General features: G+C 42.5%; 1 protein-coding gene across 2 annotated transcripts in view; it reads left to right on the plus strand.

Annotated features, from left to right (window-relative positions):
* Nucleotides 1-27,576, plus strand: part of DIP2C (DIP2 acetate--CoA ligase C (putative)) — a 366,491-nt gene that overhangs the window by 325,927 nt on the left and 12,988 nt on the right. Inside the window, exons 29-32 of one of the 2 annotated variants that reach the window (XM_007445662.1) lie at nucleotides 6,408-6,576; nucleotides 8,829-8,999; nucleotides 22,558-22,587; nucleotides 23,971-24,032. In XM_007445662.1, the coding sequence (XP_007445724.1) occupies nucleotides 6,408-6,576; nucleotides 8,829-8,999; nucleotides 22,558-22,587; nucleotides 23,971-24,032 (432 nt within the window). The remainder of the gene's footprint in view (nucleotides 1-6,407; nucleotides 6,577-8,828; nucleotides 9,000-22,557; nucleotides 22,588-23,970; nucleotides 24,033-27,576) is intronic. The other variant, XM_007445661.1, reaches the window with a different exon arrangement.

The following is a 27,576-nucleotide window of genomic DNA, read 5'->3' on the forward strand; positions in this document are numbered from 1 at the left end:
AGCAGGAATTCAAAGGAAATATTTGAAAACGTTCAAAGGAAAGTTTTGGGCATAATAATCCTTTCTCCTGGTTACTGAGAGCAGTCAGCACATCCTCAGAGCTCTTTAAAGTTCATCTAAACTCAACTTGGAACAAGTTCTTATTCTATTCTGAGTTTCATTTAATTCTTTAAATACAGAGGGCTCTGTTCATTATCAGATTTCCTTGCTCAGAAGGATTAAGTAAAATTCAAAAAATCCAAAAGCCACCACTGGAAAAATTCCCACCTGATTACCAAATATCCTTCCTAGAATAACACCTACATTTTATCCCCACACATTGATTGTTGGTTGTCTGATGTTTTGATGTATTAAGCTCCAATAGGAGAATCTAAAGCAATCACCAACTTGTAGCATTTTGTTATCCTGATAAGAAATGTGTGATAGAGGTATTCCAGGATAGAAATGTGTGTGTTTTTTAACGTGTTTATGGGTCATATTCTATGGAAATGAATGAGTGCCCTAAGAACTGACAAATGGGCAGAGAAACGCCCGGGGTCCCTCTGCCCCACCCTAGCCCCCATTAGTATCCTGCTGTGTTTGTTCCTGTGCTCTTGCCCTTCTTCACAGCTATAATCGTAGTTTGTATGTGGTTCCATATCCCACTTTCTTCTTCTAATATTAAAAATGGGAAGTTTTTAACCGTGTGTCTTGGATTTAAGTTTTGTGGAATCCATCTTTAGAAGCCAAGTTAGAACACATCTGCCAACAAATCACTTTCATTCCTTAAAAAGACGGTTCTTCCTAGTGCTCCACATTGGGAGTGTGTGATCCCTGGGAGCCAGTGTTTCCACTACAAACAGGAAAGGTCCTCTGAAAGCCGTCATGAGCTGGAGTTGGGAGTAGGAGAGCTTTTTGTGGGGGTCATACCTGTCCAAGTAAAAAGGCGGCCAGAGAACTGGACAGGGCAACCGGCACCACCGGGAGCTTCCTGAGCTCCACCCCACCCCCCTGCCCCGCAGCATATCACAGGTTTGTTCCTTTCTGAAGGGACATCCCAGGGGCACACCCAGCCCACCTCATCAGGCTAAGGCTTTTGTATGAAGCAAAAACAGGTTCTTTAAATGGTGCTTATTCTAATACGTCCAAAGAGCATGTCAGTTATTTGTACATGACAGACTTAGTCTAAGAACCTTCTTTTTAAAGTTCTTGCTTATGATTTTCACTTGCTCAGCTGGGATCCCCAGGGTGGTCTAGGGAAGGTGGGTGGAACCTCAGAGGGCCTTCAGCTCACGGGGGTGTTTCCTCTGAGCCCTAACTCTCAGCTCATTATTTACTCCTCCCTTGAAGAAGCACTGTCCTTTAAAAGGAGACATTGGTTTAAATGAAACTTCTGTTGTTCTACAGTAACTGTGGCATTTGAGTGTGCTCTGAGATGCTTGAGTAGATTTAATACAGCCTGTGCAATGAATCCTAACTGGCATAGAATTGTTGAAATAAAGTGGCAATGTCTTCTTTTACTTATTCTGATATTCCTTCAGAGGAGATCAGATTAATTAACATTCCTGGCTTACACATTAACTTCAAGTAATAACACAAAAGAAAAACCAGTGCAGCATTACAATGCTGTATCGTAAAACGTGTGTGTGTGTGTGTGTGTGTGTGTGTGTTTGTGTGTGAATACAGCTCTAATGATGAACTACTCACTAGTGGGTAACTTTCACACTTTTAAATCTTTGTTTTCAACAGACAGAGGGGCTTAAGATTCCTCAATCAGTGATATAATAAAAGCCAATTACATTTTTAAAATGGACAAAGGACTTGGTTAGACATTCCTCCAAAGAAAACATACAAATGGCCAATAAGCACATGAAAAGGTGCTCAATCATGAGTCATTAGGGAAAAGCAAGTCAAAACCACCATGAGGTACCACTTCACACCCACTGGGATGGCTGTACTAAAAAAAAATGGAAAATAACAAGTACCGGGGAGAATTTGGAGAAACTGGAATCTTCGTACCTTGCTGGTAGGAATGTAAAATTGTGCAGCCTTTGGGAGACAGTTTGACAGTTCCTCGGCAAATTAAACATAGAGTTACCATGTGGTCTAGCAATTCCACTTCGGGGTACATACCCAAAAGAATTGAAAACAGGGACTTAAACAGATACTTGTACATGCTATTCATAGCAGCATTATTCACAGTAGCCAAAAGGTAGAAACCACCCAAGCATCCATCAATGGATGAATGAACAAATAAAATGTGGTCTATCCATACAGTGGGATGTTATTCAGCCTTGAAGACACATGCTACAACATGGAAGAATGTTGACGGCAATATGCTAAGTGAAATAATCCAGGCAGAAGAGGACAAATATTGTGTGATTTCACTTAAATGAAATATATGGAATAGGCAATTCAGAAACAGAAAGTAGGTTAGAGGTTACCAGGCCCTGGGAGGTGGAAGTGGTGATGGGTTGGGTACAGAGCTTCTGTTTGGGATGGTGAAAAATTTTGGACATAAATAGCAGTAATGGTTGCACAACATTGTAAACGTAATTAACGCCACTGGAGTGTCATTTTAAAATGGCTGAATGGTAAATCTTATGCATATTTTACCACAATAAGACTTTTAAAACTAAGACCAAAAACAACCATTTGGTAGCATCTTTAGGAATTTTTCTGTATAGTACCATGTCATCTGCAAACGGTGACAGTTCTACTTCTTCTCCAATTTAGATTCCTTTTATTTCTTTTTCTTTTCTGATTGCTGTGACTTGGATTTCCAAAACTGTGTTGACTAAAAGTGGTGAGAGTGGGCATCCTTGCTTTGTTCCTGGTCTTAGAGGAAATGCTTTCAGCTCTTCACTGTTGCGTATTTAGCTGTGGGTTTGTCATATATGGCCTTTATTATATTGAGGTATGTTTCCTCCATGCCCACTTTCTGGAGAGTTTTTCTCATAAATAGATGTTGAATTTTATGAAAAGCTTTTTTGGAATCTATTGAGATGATCATATGGATTTTATTCTTCAATTTGTTAATGTGGTGTACCACACTGATTTGCAAATATTGAAAAATCCTTGCATCCCTGGGATAAATTTCACTTGACCGTGGTGTATGATCCTTTTAATGTGTTGTTGGATTCGGTTTGCTACTACTAGAGCACGTCAATTAATTCAGTAAATTGGCAGGATACAAAATTAATAGAGAAATTTGTTGCATTTCTATACATTAACAACAGAAGAGCAGAAAGAAAAATTAAGGAAACAACCCCATTTACCACCACATCAAAAAGAATAAGATACTTAGGAATAAACCTACCTAAGGAGGCAGAACACCTGTACTCTGAAAACTGTAAGATGCTGATGAAAGAAATTGAAGAGGAAACAAATAGATGGAAAGATATATGTATAAATATATATATAAATATATACCATGTTCTTGGATTGGAAGAATCAATATTGTTAAAATGACTGTACTACCCAAGACAATCTACAGATTCAGTGCAATGCCTATCAAATTACCAATGGCATTTTTCACAGAACTGGAACAAAAAATTTTTTAATTTGTATGGAAACACAAAAGACCCCGAATAGCCAAAGCAATCTTGAGAAAGTAGAATGGAGCCAGAGGAATCAGGCCTCCTGACCTCAGACTATACTACAAAGCTACAGTCATCAAAACAGTATGGTTCTGGCACGAAAACAGAACTACAGATCAGTGGAACAGGATAGAAAGTCCAGCGATAAACCCATGCACCTATGGTTAATTAATCTACAACAAAGGAGGCAAGAATAATACAATGGAGAAAAGACAGTCTCTTCGGTAAGTGGTGCTGGGGGGCTTCCAGGCTTCCCTGGTGGTGCAGTGGTTAAGAATCTGCCTGCCAGTGTAGGGGACACGGGTTCAAGCCCTGGTCCAGGAAGATCCCACATGCTGTGGAGCAACTAAGCCCGTGCACCACAACTACTGAGCCTGCGCTATAGATCCCATGAGCCACAACTACTGAAGCTGCACGCCACAACTACTGAAGCCCGTGTGCATAGAGCCCATGCTCTGCAACAAGAGAAGCCACCACAATGAGAAGCCCGCATACCACAACGAAGAGTAGCCCCCGCTCACCACAACTAGAGAAAGCCCGCACGCAGCAACGAAGACCCAACGCAGCCAAAAATAAAATAAATAAATTTTTTTAAAAAGTAAGTGGTGCTGGGAAAACTGGACAGCTACATGTAAAAGAATGAAATTAGAACATTCTTTAACACCATACACAAAAATAAACTCAAAGTGGATTAAAGACCTAAATGTAAGACTGGATACTATAAAACTCCTAGAGGAAAACATAGGTAGAACACTGACATAAATCTCAGCAATATCTTTTTGGATCCATCTCCTAGAGTAATGGAAATAAAAACAAAAATAAATGAATGGGACTTAATTAAACTTAAGCTTTGGCACAGCAAAGGAAATCATAAACAAAACAAAAAGACAACCTACGGACTGGGAGAAAATATTTGCAAATGATGCAGCCAACAAAGGATTAATCTCCAAAATACACAAACAGTGCATGCAGCTCAATATCAAAAAAACAAACAACCCAATCAAAAAATGGGCAGAAGATCTAGGAAGACATTTCTCCAGAGAAAACATACAGATGGCCAACAGGCACATGCAAAGATGCTCAGCTTTGCTAATTATTAGAGAAATGCAAACCAAAATTGCAATGAGGTATTGCTTCATACCAGTCAAAATGGCCATCATCAAAAAGTCTACAAATAATAAATGCTGGAGAGAGTGTGGAGAAAAAGGAACCCTCCTACACTGTTGATGGGAATGTAAATTGGTGCAGCCACTATGGAAAACAGTGTGGAGTTTCCTTCATAGAATTACCGCATGATCCTGCAGTCCCACTCCTGGACATCTGTCTGGAGAAAAGTCTTAATTTGAAAAGATGCGTGTACCCCAGTGTTCACTGCAGCACTATTTACAGTAGCATGGAAATTTACAAAGACATGGAAGCAACCTAAATGTCCATCAACAGATGAATGGATAAAGAGGATGTGGTATATGTATACAATGGAATGTTACTCAGCTATAAAAAAGAATGAAATGATGCCATTTGCAGCAACATAGATGGACCTAGAGATTATCATACTAAGTGAAGTAATCCAGGGAGAAACAAATACCATATGGTTTCACTTATATGTGGAACCTAAAAAAAAAAAATACAAATGAACTTATTTACAAAACAGAAATAGACCCACAGACATAGAAAACAAACTTATGGTTACCAAAGGGGAAAGTGGTGGGGAGAGGGATTAACATATACACACTACTATATATAAAATAGATAGCCAACAAAGAAGGACCTACTGTGTAGCACAGGGAGCTATACTCAATATTTTGTAATAACCTGTGAGGGAAAATAATCTGAAAAAGAATATATATATATATATGTGTGTGTATAACTGAATCACTGTGCTGTACATCTGAAACTAACACAACGTAAATCAACTATACTTCAATTTTAAAAATAAAATCTCTTTTACTTAAATCTTAGAAGGTAGTTTATCTAGGATGTTCTGTTATAGCATATGATATCTATTAATGTTGATTTGTAGCCATAAACCAAACAAAATAAATACCATTGAAAATGTAGTTTGGCAAATACTTCATTATTTTAAAATCACACTTGCCCCATTAATTAATGGTGAAACAAAATATGTAGCCTCTTGTTTCTCTCCCCATGCTCTCTAACGTAAAGGTAAAATTAGAGAATGATTGTATTTTCCTTAGTTCTGTTTGGTAATCCAATTGGATCATTCTGAAGTAAAATTATAATCCTAATTCTTCTAATTGTCTTAATTTCCTTTTATTTACTCTGGATGTCAGTTTTCTGAACCACGGTTGGGTGCGCTTTTCCTCAAGTGGCTGTTTAGTAAATATTCAGTCTCCATGGTCTCTGTCGCAAGCCTCAGCTCTGCCCGTTGGTGTGAAAGCCACTGTAGATGGTACAGCAAGGACTGAGGGCCGTGTCCCAATAAAACTTTATTTACAAAACCAGGCAGCATCTAGTTTGCTAACTCCTGTTCTGAACTTCCAGACCTTTTTACCAAAATTCAGTCCTGTGTTTCCCACTGTGAGAGTCCATTCTGTGAAGATAGCAGCGTTGAGAGAAACCTAACAGCATCAGAGCTTTGAGATCTTTCAGTGAGTGCTCAAAATGGTAGTAACTGCGGATCATAATCCCATAGTTCTTTTGTATCTTTCAGAATGTTTTTGTAAACACGCTTTTGTTTTATATTTACAAATACCGGAGAGTAGAGTTGGTGTGACTGTCCCCTCTTGCAAATGGACAGTAGGTGTTTCTCAGAGGCTGGCTGGTCCTGCCTTCTCCATCCTTACTGAGCCCTCCCATCTCTCTGTGCAGTGTGTATTCCGGGCACCAGTCCATCCTCATCCCACCTGCAGAGCTGGAGACCAACCCTGCCTTGTGGCTGCTTGCCGTGAGTCAGTACAAAGTCCGGGATACATTTTGCTCCTACTCAGTGATGGAACTGTGTACCAAGGGGCTGGGCTCGCAGACAGAATCCCTCAAGGTAAGCAGCCCTCAGAGTGCTTGGGGGACACTTGCCAGCATCCTGGGAAAGCACCAGTGTCAGAGGGTGTGAAGTAGGTGTGGTGAGGCTAAATGATCCTTCAGAAAAGCCGACATTAAGGTCCCCTGTCACCTGAGGTTGACGAAGTTGTTTTCACGTGAAAACCTTGTTTTATAACATGGATATTTTCCCACTGCCAGAGTTAGAGGTCAGAGTGTATGTTATTGATGTCTTTAATTCTGTTACGGCTACTTGGAGGGTCCTGAATTGCCTTTTGATTTGTTGGTGGATTCAGTTCTTGAGTGCAGTTAGTTTTATTCCAACACTGGGATTCGAGTCATACATCTAAATTTAGCCACTCATTTCATTTTCCTTGAGGACCCTGATTGGTAGATCTGGGTCCTAACCAAAATTAATTTTTAAAATCCAGTGAACAGTGGCTTGGTTTTATTTTTTAATATTCAATTACCATTATGTGACAATAACAACATTTCCCTTCATTGAAACCAAGGACTTTTTTTTTTTTTTTTTTTTTGCAGTACGCGGGCCTCTCACTGTTGTGGCCTCTCCCGTTGCGGAGCACAGGCTCCAGACGCGGAGGCTCAGCGGCCATGGCTCACGGGCCTAGCCGCTCTGCGGCATGTGGGATCCTCCCGGACTGGGGCACAAACCCGTGTCCCCTGCATCAGCAGGTGGATTCCCAACCACTGCGCCACCAGGGAAGCCCCAAGGACTTTTTGATAGACATATTTTCATCGTAAATTATGTAGTCCTTATTCAAGTAACCAGGAGAGAATAATCATATGACCTATTTTGGTTAATATTCCAACTATTCACTGTTTATATGCTCAGATATGTGTGAGTGTGTATGTATAGGTATATACACAGATTATATTTGTGTGTATATATGCACACATACAAATTACCTATACACTTGCCATTAGTAAAGCAATATATTTCTCTCTTCTGAATTTTGTTTTCCTATTCAGACCTAGTGCATTAAGCTTGAACAAGAAAGCAAAATGCAAGATAACTTTGATATTAAGCTAAATATCAATAATAAATAAATATTACTTGAAGTTATATGTTTATACAGCAAAGGAAATTTATAAAATATTATTATTCATGTCCACCTATATTATGCTATAAAATGATTGAGTACGTTTCATGAACTTTACCTACAGGTGCATTTATAAATAACCAAATGAAATAATAAGTGATTTCTAAGCACTTTACATAATTGATTAATTTAACCTTTACAATGGTTCTCTGAAATAGATCCATTATTGTTTCCATTTTAAAGATGAGGAAACTTAGGTTACAGAGAAATTAAGCACCTTCTCCAAGTTCTTACATTTAGTAAACTTTGAAGCCAAATTTTGAATCTGTGGCTCCACGAGCACCATCTCAAAGCCCAGGGTGCATTGCCTCCCAAAACACACATATGTCGAGGGTCATTCGTGTTACCTGGACTTAATTTTCCCTGTGTAACTGCACGTATGGAAGATTGTCGTTATCTTGACTCGTGTCCCTCCTCAGCTCAGGTGCCCTTGTCAGCTCTCCAGGACGCTGATGGCTCCTGGCGACTGTCCTGTGTGGGGATGGAGACCCTGTCGCTCCCTCACCTCCTGTTTCATTGCCACTCCCGTTGCGCGTTTTGCTCTTCCTCAGCTTCACTTGGGAGTGTTGTGCTTTTAAGGCACTTCATTTCCTGTCCCGGGTGTTGCCATTTCGTTCACTAGATGGAATTTGGGCAGAACTGCGCTGTGCTTCCTTGTGACAGTTTATCTGGGACCTGTTAGGTCTCAGGACATGAAAGGAGAGCTGTGTTTAAGAAGCTGCCCAGATGTTTTCATTTTCCATTCTTATATTAAAAGCAGGTTTCTCATTTCTCTCCGATGGATGTTCCTGTGTATCCATGCTGGCAGGAGTGTATGCAAGTGCTTCTGTTCTTCCCCAAACGCTGTCCTTTAATTATTTTATCCACACCTTGTTTTTCTTCAACTTTTCTCCTCATTATGCTTCTTGAATTATTTAAAATATGTTTGTAATGGCATCCTTGATTACCGATATGGGCTTTTTTTTATTTACACGTGTTCTACAGCATTTTGGTTAATGGTGCGGACACAGAGAGCCCTGGGAATGAATATCTATGTGGAGTTTCTGTTGTTGTACAGATCTGGGTAAGGAGCCTGCAGGTCACACCCCTAACACTGGCAAGGCTGACCTCCTACTGCTGTCATTATTTCTAGGCACGAGGACTGGACTTGTCCCGCGTGCGGACCTGTGTAGTGGTGGCAGAAGAACGGCCCCGAATAGCACTCACCCAGTCATTCTCAAAACTGTTTAAAGACCTGGGCCTCCATCCACGGGCCGTTAGCACCTCGTTTGGCTGTAGAGTGAACCTGGCGATTTGCTTGCAGGTGAGTTTCCTTGATGCCAGTAAGTGCGTGAGTCAGAGAGTGACTTTTAAAGACAGGCATACAGCGCCACGCTGCTCAACATAGTTTCCACTCTGATGCTTACCCACATTTAGAAGGTATCTTCCAGTCAAATGCATGTGGTTGCTATACACTTTTTGTTTGTTTGTTTTGTTTTGTTTTGTTTTTTATTATACTCTGCATTTGTCAGTAACCATTAATCATAACTAGCATTCACAGGCTTATTCTGTCCTGGGGCATTTTAAGTTTTGTAACATGAGTAGCAGTTTGTCAAGACCTGTGAAGGCAGGCTCTTAAAGATGAGATACTAAACAAATGCTTCATTGTGGCAAGAAATCCTGTATCTTGAAGTACTTAGTCTCTTGTATGCAAACAGTAACTTCTGTAGGAAGAATTCCAGGACATTAAGCAGATTCATGAATTTGCGGCTGTGATGACATGGAAGTATATACTTTTTGCTGCATTTCTAAGGCAGAGCTGTAAGTGAGGCTGCCCTCGTAAGATAGCCTTGCATTATATGTGGCAAAAGAAAAAAATGCTTATTTTCTTTCTTTCTCTTCATTAGCCCACTTCAGACCATCTTCACTATTCCTTTCCATCTCTGAACTCTTAACATGAGATCTAGTCCATGAAGGAAAGGAAAGTCCTATGGGAATCTGTTCCCAGTGCCCTTTGGGCAGCCTCATCCAAAACAAGCCAGCCCAGGGCTCAGCTGCAGGCTTTGTTCCTGGAGCATATTAAAAGGACAAGAACTTTGCTCACAGCAGGTGCTGGAGTGGAGGACAGTGGACACAAGCTGGCTCCTGATCTCGCCTCCCTGCCCACCCACTGTCTCTCCCATTTACGACCCAGAGATGCTGCTTACAGCTCCCCTTGGGAGACCTCAGGAAGCTCCTGGTCAGCTGTCTCCCGGCCCGTGCTCTCAGTATCTGGGCTCAGCGTGGACTTGGGAGAGGAAGGACTCTGCCCGTGTGACCAGTCTGCTGGGCTCGCTTCAGAAAAATTAGCTACAGGAAGGTGTTCTGATTTTCATTGGTGTTCCTTTGCTTCTGTCTTCCTTCTCTTTGAATTAGCTCCATTTTTAAAAATTTATAACTACCAGGGTCCTCTCAAGCGTCAGTTGAACCTTGTTCTATGATTGAAATTAATTCCCTTTTCTAAGAGGTAATCTGAAGAATTGGATTTATCTTTTTGCCAAACTAGTTCTTTAAATATTGAAGTTTTCTTTTCCTATTCACCTTGATCTGTTCTGCTTAAATGTTTCTAGCCATCTGTTCCATGAGGAGAAATGAGAAATACAGAAATCCACTTCTTAAATAAATTCAGCCATAGGATGATATAATGCTTCCCTTCTCCTGCAAGTAGTGGGGAAAAAATCAGGGATCCATGAGAGACAGGCTCTTGGCCACAATATTGCTTCTTCTTTCTCTCTCTCTCAGAACGTTGGCAGATGAAGGGAGAAGGACATAGAATGGATCCATATAAACATAATAGCACTTAGCACTTGTCCACTTCATACAGGCAACAAAGCAAGTTCTGCTACACTTTATTATACAGAATTAAAACTTTGTAGATCCTAGAAATAGAGCACTTACGGTTATTTACCTCTTTATTTTTCATTTATTTCCATCTACTTGATCCAAAATGTTTTAAGAAGTTTTATAGGGAAGCAGTAGATTAAGTAGGGAGAGTAAAATACACTAAAAATAATTGAAAAGATAGAGGTGACAGAAAATAAGGGTGAGAAGCCTAGAATGAAGTTGGCACACAGGTGTTCGCCACCTTTGTGGCCTAAAATATGAGCTCCATCATTCCTGTGTCCTTAGCACCTAGAACCGTACCTGGTGCTTTGTAAATATTTAATAGATACGTGTTGTAAGAATGTTGAATAAATTAAGTTCTGTACTCCTAATAAAAAGAATAAATATTCTTTTTCTAGAAAACAATTCCGTCAGTATGACCCCCACATCAGAGCTGACATCCCCAGTCACGGGTCATGGTGCTGTTCTGGAACGTTGACAGCATCTTTAAGTGTTTTTGTACATTTTAAGTTTTTCTACTTGCGTGCTTTACTCTCAACTAATTTTCAGCCAGTTTTTCTTTTTCTGAATGATCAGTATTAGAAAATAGCTGAAAATATCAGTGTGTCTGATAGTAGAGATAAATCAAATAAATTAAGTGTATCATACTAAGGAATGCAGACTCTCTATCCTTGCCAACCCCGGGGCCAGGTGTGCGTCGGGATTACGGAGTTCTCTTGCATTGGGGAGGCAGGAACCAGCAGGCTGCGAGCAGAACCCCGTAACCGCACACATGGTGTCTCTCGGTGACGCTCCATCCTGTGAGTAGCTCGTGTCAGCCTAAGTCAGAGTTTACTCAGATAAGTGCAAGACACGGTTTTGGCCCTCATGGAACCAGATGGACAGTAAACACAGATGATTTTTTCAGTAAGTGAGTAAAATATTCTTAGTAAAGATAAAGTAAGAAGGAAAAGGAGACACACGAGGTAATTTTAGGAGGGGTAGCCAAGAAAGGCCTCTCTATGAGGTGACATTTCAGCCAAGTGCCCTCTGAGGTGAACGTACAAAAATTTGGGCAAAGGCAGCATCAAGTGCAGAAGGCTTGAGGCAGGGCTGGTCAGTGGAAATGTTTGTTTTCTATTAATTTTTGCAGAAATTAAAAAATATGTGATTATGGTCCCAAGCAAACAGAGCAGGCATAGCTCGAGGTCTGAGGGCAGAAATCCCATGTCTCTTCTTCCCATTGTGTTTCTACAGGGCCTGACACATAATAAATGCCTAATAAAGATGTTAAATATACTAAAACTGAATTTGTAAGAATGTTTAGACAAAGAAATGAGGAAAACAACCTGAAAAGTTATGAACCTTTTATAGATTAAGTATTTTTACAAAAGAATATTTATTTTAGGAAACAAAATCAGAAAATACAGACTAGCCAATAAATAAATAACATTCATAAGTCATACCCAGAGATAATCACCATTACTCCCTTGATGTAAAAAAAAATCAAAAAAATGCTAAGATAGTTCCTAAATTCCAAACCCGTCCTAAATGTTTAAAGACATTGAGAAGTTTACACCGTTTTCCTTATGGAACGCCAGGATTACCAATATATGTGAAATCAGTTAGTGGGCGTATTTGTTTTCAGTTGATTTGTTGTTTGAGGACATGTTTTCTCAGCTGATCGCCTGTTGTCCTTCCTCAAGGCCCTTGACTGGACCCCGAGTGCTCAGGTAGAGGGCACCCCTGCAGGAGGAGGGCAGGGGTACGTGGGTAGGGACACGAAGGACGCTGTCCAGATGAGGAATGGAACCTCATCTGAGCCATGTGCTGTTTACAAGCTGCTCTCGCTGGGGACCACAATTTTAGTGTCTATGGGTCCCCTTCCAGAAGTGCCCCCTGGCCTTGGGGAGGCTGGGCTGTGCAGCGGGCAGGGTGCTGTGACTGCAGAATGAGACGCATCTGATGCACGAGGTTCTGAACTTACGTGAGATAAATCAGGGCTTGTGTTTACTTCATCAATGGCACGCTGACTGATCCAGCCTGAGCATCTCTCTCCCCTTTGTACAGTTTTACGCTAAATGACATTCTCTACCGTAGAGTCTTTCATGCTTTTACTTCCTGATGCCACAACTCAGGCTGTTCTCTGCCTGAAATGGGCTTCCACCTTCTTCATGTGGCAAAAGCCTGCTTCTCTTTCCAGGTGTCATGTTTAGATTCTTTCCTTAGAATAGGAATATTTTCCTTCCTCTGAATTCCCATGGCAGGTCATCCCTCCCACTTAATGTTGTCTGCCATAGTTCACAATTATGTACATAAACAACTTCTATCCCCCTGCTCTGTGAAAAACTGTCTTAGAGAACCCAGTACACAACTCACATAGTCACACAGTCACTTCCTGAGACTGAATTTTGTGAAAGTACTGGGTGTCAACTCCTCTGACTGCAAATATGCTTCACATTTGAGAAATTCAGCGTGTTTTTTATTAGCCTCAAGCCTCCTGAGGGAAGTAAGTACATAGCAGTCCTGAAATTTCTCTGAAATGAACTCATGTGAATCTTCATCAGGTAAAAACTCACAGCATCATTTGTAAGTTATCATGAAATGAAATGAAATGAAATGAAAATCAAAGGTTTGCTGCTCTTCAAGCTTCTAGCAGCATTTTCATCTCAAACAGTAGCTCCAGGGCCTGCACCTTCAGAAAAAAGACTTCATGCCCAAAAAAGAAAAAAAAAAATTTTCTCTCACAAATGTGTCACACCACTCAATTCCAGGCAGCATCTGGCTAGAGCTTCCTACAACTCACAGAGAGCAAGCTCGGTCGTTTCGTTTTAAGAGGAGAGAAACTGAGGCTCAGAGAAGTTAAGTGAGCTTTCCTGACAAAGCAGGGAAATAAAAACAGCTGCCGGAAACAGAACTGGCATTGCTACTGACTGTGTCATCTAAACAGAGCAGCATGTTAAAGAAATCTCACATTTTGCAATTTTGTCAGGTGCCAATTCCATGTTGTGGTTTATTATGCAAGTGAAATAACAGCCTTGTAAACTGTTTACAAAACTGAACTGTATACAGGCAGGATATCCTGCCTTCAGTTTTTGACTGTTTTCCTGGAACATTTTAAATCAGACCCCCTATTTCCGTGTGACCTAAATCAAACAGCTCAGAAGACATGCATCTGTGTGCTAGATGCTGTTCTTCAGTCTGTTGTCACCAGGGGGTGGGGAGGCAGGGGCCGGGAGGGTGTGCTAGGAACAGAGTCAGGGCCACCACAAAGGGACTCCGCAATGCCTGCTTTCATGGGCTGTGACATGAAACCCTAGTTTCTTGTAATAGAGAAAATCATGAAAATTGACAAATACATCATTGTCAAGTATGCAAATGAGCAATTTAAAAAATTTACATATAAGGCAATTGCAAAAATAGAATAACAGAAAACTGAGACAGTCATAATTTCTGTGATGCTGTTGTTTCGGCTTCTATATCTTAGAAACCGAGTGACTTGTTTACCCATTTATCATTTTGAGGCAGGAATTGATACATTAATTATTTTCAAATTGTCCTTTTAACATAGTTCAATGGCAGAAGAATGGACTCATAAAATTCAGTGTGGATGACTCTGGTTTTACATGACTCTGATTTCTGCAGAGTATTTTAGACCCTGCAGAAGAAAGAAATTTAGAAGTATGAGCCATTTGTTACACTTAGGAATGACATTTCCCAGAACCTTTAGCTGTAAAAATGACTTTAAAACACTTTTGATTTATTGAACTTATGACAAAAGTGGGCATTAGAAAGATCACATTACGACTTGTGAGATTGGCTTTAACATAAATTTCCTTAGTTCTGTTAGGAGGTGCCACTTGCTTATTAACCTGCATCAAAAGAGATGTTGTGCTTCATCCACAATTACTCTTTTCAGGAGTATAAGCTGAAAGACCTTTGGATGTATTAGATTTAGAAATTTAGTTCTTGGTAACAAAAAGTAGCATCCTCCTCACCAGCTGAAGAAGGGAGGGGAAATGAGGTCTGCTTTCCAAAAGAAATCTCAATTTTTGTTTTATTAGGAAAAAACTTTTAAGCCACTTTAAACAGAAACTTTGATCTTTATTATATAGAAAAATAACGATTAATTTATCTGAGGAAAGCTTTATTATAAATAGCTGTGTGGAATTAATTAAGTATTAACAGTTATGGTCTTCAGTCTTGAAACCTTAAGGTCTTAAACCTTGAATCTTGAAACTCACACAGTGAAAGAGAAACACAGCCACCCTGATGATGAGAAGTAGAGTCATTGATTGTTGAAAAGAAAAAAAACGTGGAAGGCTCAGGGTGACATAGATCTTAAGTAATTCTCAAGATAAAATTAATAGTTATAATAAGACTCATTCATTTGAGCCCCCAGTTCATTTTCTCCCAACACTGCTTTTAGACGAGGGAAGTGAACGTAAGTGAGGCGCCTCTGGGGTTTTCCCATGCTCCAGGGAATTTGTCACATCCACAGAACTTCCACATCCTCTCCTGCTGATGTATGTTGTCCCAGATAATGAAAATTAACATTTGAGGTCATGGGACCTGTATTCTCAATTACCCGTATTATCAGTCAGGGTTCTAATTTGTAGGCAGCAGAAACCTTTGGTAACTTAAAAGGAACTTATTAAAATGTCGCTGGGTGGTGTCGCAGACGCGTCCGCCACCAAGGGCAAGAACATTTGTGCTTCCTCTTGCTGTGAATAGATGCAGCTACCTGGCAGGCTGGTAATCCACAGGCTGGCTTCCAGGAAAGCTGAGCAGGAGAGTGGCAGATGTTTTTAGTTACTACAGAGGGACAAAGGCTTTGTATCCAACCAGGTTCCAAAAGTGGACGACTTGCCCAAATACAGAAAGAGTTCTGATGCCTGATGACCAAAAGAGGAGTGACCAAAGGCTATGTTCATCCTGTTCTTACCCATCACCCCTTCCCCACAAAACCCCACCACAATGCAGTTTTCACTCTTTTTTTTTTTTTTTTTGGCATTATGCGGGCCTCTCACTGTTGTGGCCTCTCCCGTTGCGGAGCACAGGCTCCGGACACGCAGGCTTAGCAGCCATGGCTCACGGGCCCAGCCGCTCCGCGGCATGTGGGATCTTCCCGGACCGGGGCACGAACCTGTGCCCGGCAGGCAGACTCTCAACCACTGCGCCACCAGGGAAGCCCCAGTTTTCACTCTTGCAACCAACACCATACCCTTCCTCTGTCCCGAAGAGACAACTGTGGCCAGGTCCAGGGTTTCCAGCTGGTGGCCCTTCCGTCACTGATCCTGTAAGCCATGGACTCAATTGTCAAGTTCACCACCACCATCAGATGCCTGATGTGTGCTGGGCACGGGGGCACCGCATGGAATAGAGAATCAGTGCTGGAACTGCCATAGCCAAGCATGTCTCTCCATCTGAACATTCAGGGGCTTCAGAAATAACCACATGAGGAGTTCGGAGTCCTAGTAGACTGTGATGTTGAACCCACAAGCTTCTCAATCAGATGTTCCCTCTAGTTTGGGTTGTCTCACTTATGTTTTCACGTTGGTCTGTGGATCAGCGGTCCCCAAGACAAGCCTGTGGGGCACTTTTTCTTGCCAGAGAGTGAAGAACTGGGCCTGCAGTCTGTGGTCTCTTCTCAGGGACCTTCAGCTCTGTAGCTCAAGGCAGAAACAGATACTGTTTAAATGAATGGGTGAGGCTGTGTTCCTGGAAAACTTTGCAAAAACAGGGGTTTGCTCACCCCTGTGAAAGTGGTTTAATTACCATTTTGCCAGGGTGTGGCATGGGCATCTGCAGAGTCCAGCCTAGCAGATGAACTGGATTTTCTCTGCCCTTTGGCTTTTACCAAACCAACTAATCAATTTCAGATCCCTATTTCCCTGACAACCACTCCTGATACCAGTTTATAAATCAATCAATGTGCTTAATACTAACCACAATTTTAGCAAAAAATACATTCATTAAAAAGGATTATGGACTTCCCTTTTTTTCCCTTAGATACTGAATATATCTATAGTTCCCTGCTGGACTTCCATTTTTGATTAGGATGTATAAGTCACAAGAGACTGTTGTTCCAGCCCTAACTATTAAAACCATCTGGTTAATACACAAAATCATAGCTTTTAAAATTCAGCAGAGAGCCAAGATTCAGAGAAATCTAAATGAACTAAATCTTTCAGAGAGAAGAGACCTACAATTGTTTTCACCCCTTACAGGGGAGCAGGAACCAGTCAAACTTTTTTGAGAATGTTAACAGCAGTAAATAGCTTGGCAAGAGGATGAGAATCCCAGGGACCCCCAGCCCAGTCATTCTGCATACCCCCCACCAACTCCCCACAGACCTCACCTACTCCAGAGGGCAGTATGCAAAAGCCAGGAACAGAGCAGGAGCTGAGAGAATCCAGCTGCAGTTCTGTGGGCCTCTGGTGAGTCAAAGCAACAGGTCTCTGAAGTCTGAGGAGGGGCCCTGGAAGTGAAAAAATTTCCTCAGTGAGTGGAAAGCAGAGGTCCTGAGGGCTGGAAGGAGAGCAGAAAAGCTGAGAGCCCCTCTCTGGAGAGCCTCGGATCATCTGGTGTACCACCCTTGCACTCCAAAGACGGAGGTAGTGGGACAGGGAGGCCAAGCACATCTCTCTCAGGCCTCCAGGGCCTTCTCCAAGTGCAGATTTTGCCTTCCAAAGGCTAGGGGTTGGGCAGCAGAATGGAGAGGAAAGAGAAGCAGCCAGTCATGCAAAAAGCTGGCAGCCAAGCTGTGAAGCAGAAAGAGATCTCCCACAGTTTGGAAAGCAAGTCTCTAGGCTATAAAGCATAAAGAGGTATCCAGAATCTTACTAGTGCTCAGATCCAAAGTCCTGATCATGCTCACAGGTATGGGAAGCCAGCATGAATGAAATCTAATGTTGCCACAAATCCCAGACCAAGCTCACTCAGACACACAAACTAGGGGGCTGACAGGAGAGAGTGTGCCCTTTTCTGGGGGTAAATGTTTTTACTTCAGTCTCCACTGTGCTTTTAAACACAGCGTTTGCTTTACAATCAAAATCGAAAAGACGTGCAACAAAGAAAGAAAATAGGATACATGGCCATGAAAGGACACGGTCAATAGAGTCAGTAGAATAGACATGTTGGTTATCAGAGACTTTAAAATAGCCATGATAAATATGTTAAAGAATCTAGTTGGAAAGGTATACACCTTGCATGGAGAGATGAGGAATATCACAGAAAGATAGAAACCACAAAAAAGAGCCAAATGGAAATGCTAGAAATGAAAACCACAGTCTTAAAAATTCCTCATGGTTTAATAGCAGACTGAATGCAGCAGGGAAAGGGTCAGTGAGTGAACTTGAAATCCAGTCAATAGAAATTATCCAAACTGAAACACAAGAGGAACAGGAATGAAAATAAAATAGGATAGTCTCTGAGATCTGTGGAATAGCAGGTTGTCTAACATGCATGTAATAGGAGTCCCAGAAGGAGGGGGTGAGAGAAAATGGGACAGAAGAACAATTTAAAGACACAGTGGCCAAAACTGATGAGAGATATCAACACACAGATTCAAGAATCTCAGTGAACGCCAAGCACAGTAGCTTAAAAAAAATCACCTACACACATCGTCACCAAAGTGCTGAAAGCCAACAGCAGAGACTTTCTTAAAGCAGCTGCAAAATAAAGATGTATTATGTAAGGGGGACAATAATAAAAATGATGCTCAACTCTCGTCAGATACAGGGGAAGCCAGAACACAGTGGGATGAGTGACCAGCAAAGTCAAATTTACAGTGTTTGACATCCTATAAAAAATTACTAGGCAGGGACTTCCCTGGCGGTCCAGTGGTTAAGACTCTGCACTTCCACAGCAGGGGTCATGGGTTCGATCCCTGGTCGGTGAACTAATATCCCATATGCCACGCAGTGCAGCCAAAAAAAAAAAATATTACCAGGCATACCAAGAAGCAGGTACAGATCCACAATAAGGAGAAATAATAGTCAATCAAAACTGAACCATACTGACACAGATGTTGAATTTATAGACAAGGACACTAAAAGTTATTTTAACTGTATTCCACATATTCAGAAGGTTAAGAAAAGACATGGAAAGTTAAAAAAAATACTCAAATTGAACTTCTAGAAATGTAAACTATAATATGTGAGATGAAAAATATACTGGATGGAATCAATGGCAGAAGAAAAGATTAGTGAACTTGAACAGATAGAAACTTTCCAAAATGAAACATGAAAAAAATATTTTTTAATGGAAAGTGCATCAGTGAAATCTGGGGAAATTTAAGGGACTTAGTATACATATAATAGGAGTTCCCATGAAAGAGGAAAAAGAAGAGTGTGGTCTAGAAAAAAATACATGAAGAAATATATCAAATTTGATGGAACTATAAACCCACAAATCCCACTGCTCTAATGTAACATGAAGGAAACTGCTTAACTAAATTGCCCAAAACCAGTGATACAGGGAAAATCTTAAAAGCAGACAGAAGAAAAAAATCAAGTTACAGAGGAACAGTGATGAGAGTGACATCAGACTTCTCATCAGAAATGTAAGCAAAGAGACAGTGGAACACAGCTTTTAAATACTAAAAGAAAAATACTGTCAACCTAGAATTTCATAGTAGTCAATGGAAATATCTTTCAAGAGCAAACTTGAAATAAAAACTCTTTTTAGCCATACAAAAGCTGAGAATCAACTACTAGCAGGCCCACAGAGCAAGAAATATTAAAGGAAATCCTTTAGGCAGAAGGGAAATGATACCAGTTTGAAATCTGGGTCTATACAAAAGAATGGATAATGCTAGAAATGGCATGTGCATAGGTTAAACATATAAGATTTTTCTCTTATTAAGTCTCTTTAGAAGGTAATTGACTGCCTTTACAAAACTTGTAATATACTATAGGGTTTATATCACCTATAAAAGTCAACTGATGACAGCAACTGCCCAGAGTTTGGGAGGGAGAAATGGAAGTATACTATCATAAGGTTCTTCCAACATGTGAATTGGTGTAATATCACTTGAAAGTAGGCTGGAAAATTAAAGATGTATGCTATAAGCCATCAAGTAACCACTAAAATTAGAAAAACAAAGAGTTGTCGCTAATAAGCCAACAGAGAAGAGAGAATGGATCTATAAAAGAAGGCAGAGAAAAGGTGGGGGGGGATAGATGGGATGAATTATAAACAACAAAAAATAGATTTAAACATAATCACACCAATAATAAATATAAATCCTCTACCACTTCATTTAAGATGCAGAGATCATGAGTTTGGATTTTTAAAAAGCAAGACCCAGTTATATATAGCCTAAAACAAACATGGTTTAAAAATAAAGACACAGGGCTTCCCTGGTGGCGCAGTGCTTGAGAGTCCGCCTGCCGTTGCAGGAGACGCGGGTTCGTGCCCCGTTTCGGGAGGATCCCACGTGCCGCGGAGCGGCTGGGCCCGTGAGCCGTGGCCGCTGAGCCTGCGCGTCCGGAGCCTGTGCTCCGCAAATGGGAGAGGCCACAGCGGTGAGAGGCCCGCATAACGCAAGAAAAAAAAAAATAATAATAAAGACACAAATAGATTAAAGGTATAAGCGTGGAAACGTTGCACCATACTAGTGCTTATCAAAAGGAAGCTGAAATCTCAGTTAAAATAGTGAAAAGATCATTATTAATACACAGATCTGCTAGGAGGACCAAAGAATGTGCCTTGGGGTCATCCAGGCAGAAACACTGCTTAAAGTTCAGGGGGGGAAGAGCCCACTGATGAACCACTTTGCTGTGCCCATACCCTGCTGGAATCCAGTCCTGCAGAGCTGCCTCCTGTGCCCCCAGTTATGGGAAACTCCCTCAACTCCTCAAACACCAGCACAGTAGATATGCCCAGTGTCAGTACTCTGGAACTGTGTCTTTATATCACGTTTCTGCTTAGAATTTGCTACTTAGGCTTAAGGAGTTATGTGCTAATACTAGATTGTACTAATGCTATAGTATGTGAGTTGCTGAATAGAAAAGTACCACTCAGCCGAGGTGTTCAGATAAGTACTGTGTTGAATTGGCCGTGCTGTGTTTGGGATGTGAGTCTGTATATCTACAGCTGAGATTTAAATATAACTCATTTGTTCAATAAGTGCTTAATACCTAACTGATACACTTTTATGACAATAAGAAAAAATGATTTTTACTGTATGTCCATGTGTAACTTTATTATACAGCTGAACATTAAAGTTAATCCTCTTTTCTGATTAATATAACTTGCAATTTCAAACATGTTTCATCTTCATTTCTGATAAACTTTGTTTGGAATAGATAGCTTTGCTTTCTTGCTGGTCCCTTCTGGAAGTATTCCGTTATCTTTAAATACTTAGGAGCATACTCCTTAGTTAAAGGAACTCCAGCTTGCATTCTTTGGCAAAGTAAAGATTTTGTTAAATATTCACTCCCTACTATTTATCTTGAAATCTCAGCATTTTCTACCTTAGGGTTTTTGAAACTTGGAAACACCTGTACATTAACTCTTTGTTCACGTCTCCCTCATTAGTCGGTAGACCGATTTTGCTCCAGATGTTATCTCCTCCACACATTTACAAGATAGGAAACTTGTTCCCAGTCATGTGTATTTTTCTTCTGAGATACTACTTTGAGTCATTATTTTTAAAAATTGTGAATTAGAATAATTTAGAGAGAGAACATGGACTTAGTTTTGTTCCAATTCATGTTTGGGATTCAGAGAATCATGAGAGAAATTATTTAAATTATTGCATTCAGCTTGAGGAGACCCAGTGAAAGCTGTGTGTGCCTTCCAGGTGCACACACCTTTCCTGGCCGTCTTCTCTTTCCTTGAGTCCTGCCTCAGTTTTCTAAAAGTAGAGATGCTGAGAGAAAGCAGTAGCCATGGTTACCACAGTGAAGGAAGTCTCAGAGAGAAGGATGGAATCGTAATTTTTAAATCTGGAACCATTGCTTTTTTTTTTTTTTTAAATAGACTTGCCTCCAAGTTGCGTGATGATAGTTTTTCAGTCTGGCCTTGTTTATTCACAAATTGCAGCCTCAGGAAACCTAGTGAAGAGCTCCTTCTTTGTTGCTGTTGCTATCGTCTCTGGAGCCCACCTAGTGACTGTGATGACGGGGTCAGGACCGCACCCAAGGGAGAACTTGGCCCTGTTCTAGTTTTCTAGGAGTGTTTGGGAAAGACACCGGGCCAGCCAGGGAATCCACAACATCAGAGACGTTTGCCCACGTTGCTTTCTGGAGTCTTTCCCCCGTGGGTATAGATGCTTTAACAGAGGTAGAGGTGGGCACCAAAACCGTGGAAGACAAGAGAGAAATGAAGGCAGCATTTCTGAGGACGGAGCTGAGGGTGAAGCAGGGTGCTCACTGGGGGGTCCCTCCCCGCACCGCGGAGCTAGACCACCTAGGAGCCCAAGGTTTGATTCACGCTTCGCTCGTACTCTGACCTCTTTTCTTGTCCTAATCTTGTAGGTGAGTAGGGCTAGACACCCTGATTTTAATTAGATCCACAAACTTCCAGGCTCCCCTTCATTGTTGTAGTAAGAAACTTGAAACTGTTTCAATGAGGAGCACTTGACAGATTTGGCCAATAAAATTCATACTCCCCACTTTCTCAGAAAAGAAAAGAAACTAGAGAAAGGTACCATAAAATCAAAACCCACTGACAATATGTATTAAAATCGATGACTCAGGTCTACCTTCCCGTGGCTAGTCATCTGTTACTCTCCTCTGTTGCTCTGTGGATATGTGGACATCTTTTTAGATTTTTTTTAACCTTTAATGGTACAGTGATTGATTTTAACGACTTCCATATTTGACATTGTTTTTGATCTTCTTTTTACTTTGTTCCCTGCTTTTTGCATTTTCCTCCCCACCCCTCTCTCTTCTTCATCCCACTTTTATTGTTGGGTTGTTTGTTTATGTGTCTGTGTGTGTCCTGGATTTTCGGTGTCTGTTGGTCTGGTGTCCTCACCTTTCCTCTACTCCCACCTCCTGCTGCTGTAGCCCCACCGGCTGTGGAAGCTGGCTGAGAAGGTAGGGATTTCCCGCTCATCCACACCAGTGCCTGCTAACCACCACTGTCTCGTCAGCTCCCAGCAGTGGGCAGACTAGGAGTTGAGTGCAGAGATGGGCTGGGCTTCTAGACCCGTGGTCAGGAGGGCTGACGGCCAGCGCGGTGTCACTTCTCAGATCTTGTCAGACGTCTCACGTTTGTGACAAACGCTGTGCCTCCATTTATACCATCAGTTTGGGGTCATCTCCGTTTTATTTCATTTTCCACTTCTAGTGACCTGTTTTCTGATTTGTTTGTTTTTAATTGGCCTCTTATGGTTATGTGCTTTGCATTACTCAGACCACAAACCGCTTCTCCACTCAGCGCTGGTCTGTAACACGGCTCCCCCAAGCAGTTACAGATCAGCGAGGGCGCCGTGGCCACACAGCAGTGCAGCTCCTCCTCCAGGCTGATTGCATGTGCTTTCTCTGTGGGGAGGATTATCGGGGGGGGGGTCCGGTATGGTACAACAAAGGTGTCTTTATTTTTTATCTTTTTCTTATATTTAAACGAGCCTTTGGTATAAGATTAAGATTCTCTCGTGAAGAATTTTAGTGTAGTTCTTCAAATAAATTCTGAGAGGCTCCCTTATTTTTTGGCAGATTTTTCTTAGGTTCTGTCTTTTTCTACCCAAGGTGTTGCATTACTTTCCCAAGAAATGTGTGTAGAATTTCGGTTTGTAGCTTTAATGCCATTGCTCTTACATGAGCAGAGATCACTGTTCAGAAGTCAACTCAGCATATATTTTGAAGAGATTTATGATGCCAAGGTAAGGTTTCTGGACCCTGTGTTAAATGAATAGTTCAGAACACAGGGTGCTGCCCAGATGACCAGTGGTAAACACACAACCTCCCTGACTTATGTCTTGGACAGAAATGGCCTCCCACATTGGAGGAAAACCAAGGCACAATTAGAACTAGAACGAACAAGGTCATTATCTTTTATCTCTTCTTCCTTAATCTGTCAGCTCATGTCACGTGTTCTGCTTCAATATCTTGAGCCCTAAAAATACACCTTTTGGGATGCATGTGGTGAAAATCTCTCAGCAAATGATGCTTCACGTCCTCAGCGACCTGCTTTTGCCAAATGCTGCCTCTGTAGTTTCAGCCTTCTTTTATTTGGCAAGATGCCCCTTTTCTTTCTAATTTTCATGAATGTGATTGACAGTCAAGCTGTGTGAAAGTCCAGTATTATCTTAATAAGATGTTCCTTTCGGAGCTGGGTTATCAGTTGAGAGGTGTGGTTTTAGTGCTTTTGGGTTTTGTTCAGACTTTGCCATAGAAATGCTCCCTAGCCAGTAGGAAGCACAGACCCAGCTCCTCCAAAGCAAACTCGTGTTAACCTCACTGTGTCCTTGCTTGCAGGGGACCTCGGGGCCCGATCCGACCACCGTCTACGTGGACATGAGAGCTCTGAGACACGACAGGTATTGTGATTTTGTCTTCTTGGTGCCTGGTGTTCAGGGTTCCTTCTAGAAGGTAGAAGGAGGAGTACAGAATCATCTGCTCCAAACAAGGTGGTTCATTGAGCGAGCTTTCACAACTCTCCACATTTACTGCGTGAGGTACCCAGTGAGCAACCAAATTCTTGTTTTCAGACACAAATGACAACAGTTGGCCCAGAGCCCTTGCAACCAGAGTTGCTTTTTCTCACAGTCTGCCCAGGAGACTTGGTCCTTTACTTGAACACTCTAGTCAGGCACCATTTTGCACCTGATAAAATATCAACACTGCCCACATTTCTTTACATGAATTGAAAATTTGTGTCAAGGCATTTCCATGAAAAACTAAAATATAAGTCAGGTGACCTTTCTGTGCAGCTTCCTAAGCAGCCTTGAGCAAGAACGAAAGGGGGTGTTGCTGGTGAGTGCTTGTGAGTTCACCTTGAGGGAGGGAAGGTGGAGACAAGATGAGGAATCTTTAGCAGAACTTCTGTTCCCAAAGGGGTCCCTCCTGACATGAGTGAGGGGGAAGAGAGAATTCTATCATTTTCCTATAGACTTCCCCATTGATTAGGTCATTTCTTTGGGGTAGTTGTGGAGATGCCCATTCATTGATGCTTCTATGACGTGTTAATAGTAAGCGTGAACTCTAGTAGAAGGTGTCCTTTTGTAAATTACTAGAGGTGCTTGTGGACGCGTTGTGAGGGCCAGATACTGTGCTGCTATCTGCATGTCCTCACGTGGTGCCTACTGACATGTGCATTGTGCTCACAACACCTGGGAGAGCAGAGTGAAAGTTGTGGGTGGGAAACCAGGAGCCCCCAGCCTGGCCTGGCTGAGCATGTTCTTCCATGATGCTGAGTCCCGTGTGTGAGTGAGTGTGTCAGGGGCAGAGCTGCAGGGGCTGAGAAGGGGCCAGGTGTGCCATGCAGGCTCAGGTATCCTGGGGAATGCCAGCCTGCACTCACACCAGGGGTTCCCAGCCGGGTGCTTGTACCCCCAGCGGACGAGTTGCCATGTTGCCATGTCTGATTAGCATAATCTGGGGAGTGTTACTGCTGGTATGTGGGGGGGCGGAGGCCAGGGATGCAGCTAAACATCCTACAGTGCACAAGACAGACTCCTGCCGCACAGCAAATGACCAGCATGGCAGCACTGCCGAGACTAAGAAACGCTGCATTCACCTAAACACATCACGCTTAGAGGTGCTTCCTGGCCCCTGTAGCCCTCGTTTTAGACCCTGCTATTCACAGGGAATCACAGGATACAGCCCATCTGGTGGCAGAGAGAACCACTGGCCCACCAAGAGCATACCGGCCCACTAGGGCAGAGCTCCATCCAGAACATTTTCAAAATGCAGACACTTAGCTCTGAAGAGATTAAGTAACAGTGTTTCAGGGACATAAATTCCAAATACAACTGGGCTTTAAAAAGAAATCTACTTTACTCCCTATAAAAATTCTTTGAAAAAAACTTTGTAACTTCAGAAGGTGAACAACAGCTCATCAAAGAGTCGCCGTTTGAGTAATATTTATGCAGTTCTGTCTGTGACCTGACCCTCAAAACACATGAAGATCAAATTTGTAAGACCATTTAGATAAAAACTGCTGATCTTTGGGGCCTAAGAGGGTAGGTTACAGCCTCAAAAGGACTTACTCACAAGAATAGTAATCAGGAAAGGGCAGTTGGTCCCATTGTGTGTTACAAATCTCCTGGAGTACCAGGGATGGTTGGGAGTGGGGTTCAGGGAGTTTTCTTTCCTGGAAAAGGAAAGAAATCTAGAAACTCCTTTCTAACAGCTTTGTGACCTACCTTCTTAACTATCTTCAGTGTGGCAAATCTTCCTATTGAGAAAAGTTGTGATTTAGGAAAAGTGAAATTGGAACCCATACAGTGTATCATGGTAAAGTAATAAAAGTCCAGTATCAGATTGATTTCACTGTTCTAGAAAGAGCCAGGAGACCTGAGTCATAGTAGGAGTTTCTTTTCCTAATCTTTTGACCTTGGGAAGTCTGTATCCTTTTAAGTGACACTTTTGTTCTAATCTGTAAAATAATCTCTTATACATACATTTCCTGACTTGGTCATTCAAAACAGAAGTAAAAGTGCTTTGTGAACTGGAAATTGCTATGCAGTCATACGTTAGTGACACTGTCAGGAATGTCATCGGCCTCTACAATTAAGGGTAACATTGCTGAGTGTCAGAGGGATCCCCCACCCGCCCTGTCCAGTCCTCATGAGAAAGCCTCAGAGTCGTACCGGCCTCTGTCCCTGTAGCGCTCTCCAGGCTTGCATTTCACATTCTCAGCTCTGTCCTGCGTCAGAGGACAGGCATGGCTGGGAGCTGAGGGGCTGTCAGACACCAGAAACACGTGCACTGGACTTGTCCCTTCCTCGTCTTTGTCAGGGTTTGACTTAAGAAACCAAAGCAAAGTCCTGCCCTTGAACGTGGTTTTCTGCTGGTTTCTGTCCCTGGAGGCACCCTCTCGCAGTCATAGCAGGGAGCCTTGCTCCCCGGGCTGGCTTGGTGCTGCCACACACAGCTCCTCCAGGCTGAGGTCCTGCCGCACGCCTGGGCTCATTGCCGCTCTCTCCTGCTGGGCCCTTTCTTCTGGAGGGGGCAGAAACCCAAATAGGTGTCTTACGTTAAGGAATAATTACCGTGTCCCTTCCTGGAAGGCACTGTCCTCCCCCTGCTGCCCAGGGACATGGGAGACTCGGCCCAGGGCCACCCCGGACGCAGGAACGCCATGCACGCTTCGTCCTGGCCGCCCAGTGCACGCTGCTGGGCCCTGTCAGCTCCTCTTCCTGTGTGTCTGGGCTGCCCGCTGGGCAGTCCAGCACCCCCGTCCTCTTGACCTGCTCTGTCAGGACGTGCCCACGCTAGGCTCTTGTCCGTGGTTCTGAAGTGACCGGCTCCTGACAGCAGCTGTGGCGCTGCCAGCCCTCCTGTGGGGAAGGTGCTGTGGTTTCCTGATTGTGGCGCATCTCCAGAGCCACTGGGCAGGCGCAGTCCCGGGAGGAGAGAGCCTCCCCTCCCCGTGGTGCCAGCCTGGGAAGGTCTCCTACTGAGTTTCCTGTATTTCTGTGAGTCACTCGCCCTCCCGTGTGTGCTGCCTGTGTGTGTTGCCTGTGTGTGTGTAGCTTCCAGCTCTTTCAAAAGACACATCTCTATCTCCTCCTATAAGGGGTGGTTTTCTCTTTGCTCTGTGGATATTTTCAAGTGGGGGAACGGCCACCCGTGTGGCATTCGCTGGCAGGACAGGACCACCCCTGAGTGATTCCAGCGCCCCCTTCCTGCTTGCCTGTGAATTGCTGACAGAGAGCACCATTTCATACTGACCAGAGAAGAAATTCTTCGTTCTGTCCTTAAGTTTGCCCTCTGTGCTTGCCCACGTCCCTGCCACCACTCAGCAGCCCGGCCAGGAGGCCGCAAGGAAGTTCTTAGCGGTAGGGTTTCCCACATTTCAGGTGAGATCCTCAGGTGACATCCCATTTGCCTGCCTTCCTCAGAGGCTTCAGTTCAGCA

Source organism: Lipotes vexillifer, unplaced genomic scaffold, assembly GCF_000442215.2.
Source record: "Lipotes vexillifer unplaced genomic scaffold, Lipotes_vexillifer_v1.1 scaffold646, whole genome shotgun sequence".
Taxonomy (NCBI): domain Eukaryota; kingdom Metazoa; phylum Chordata; class Mammalia; order Artiodactyla; family Lipotidae; genus Lipotes; species Lipotes vexillifer.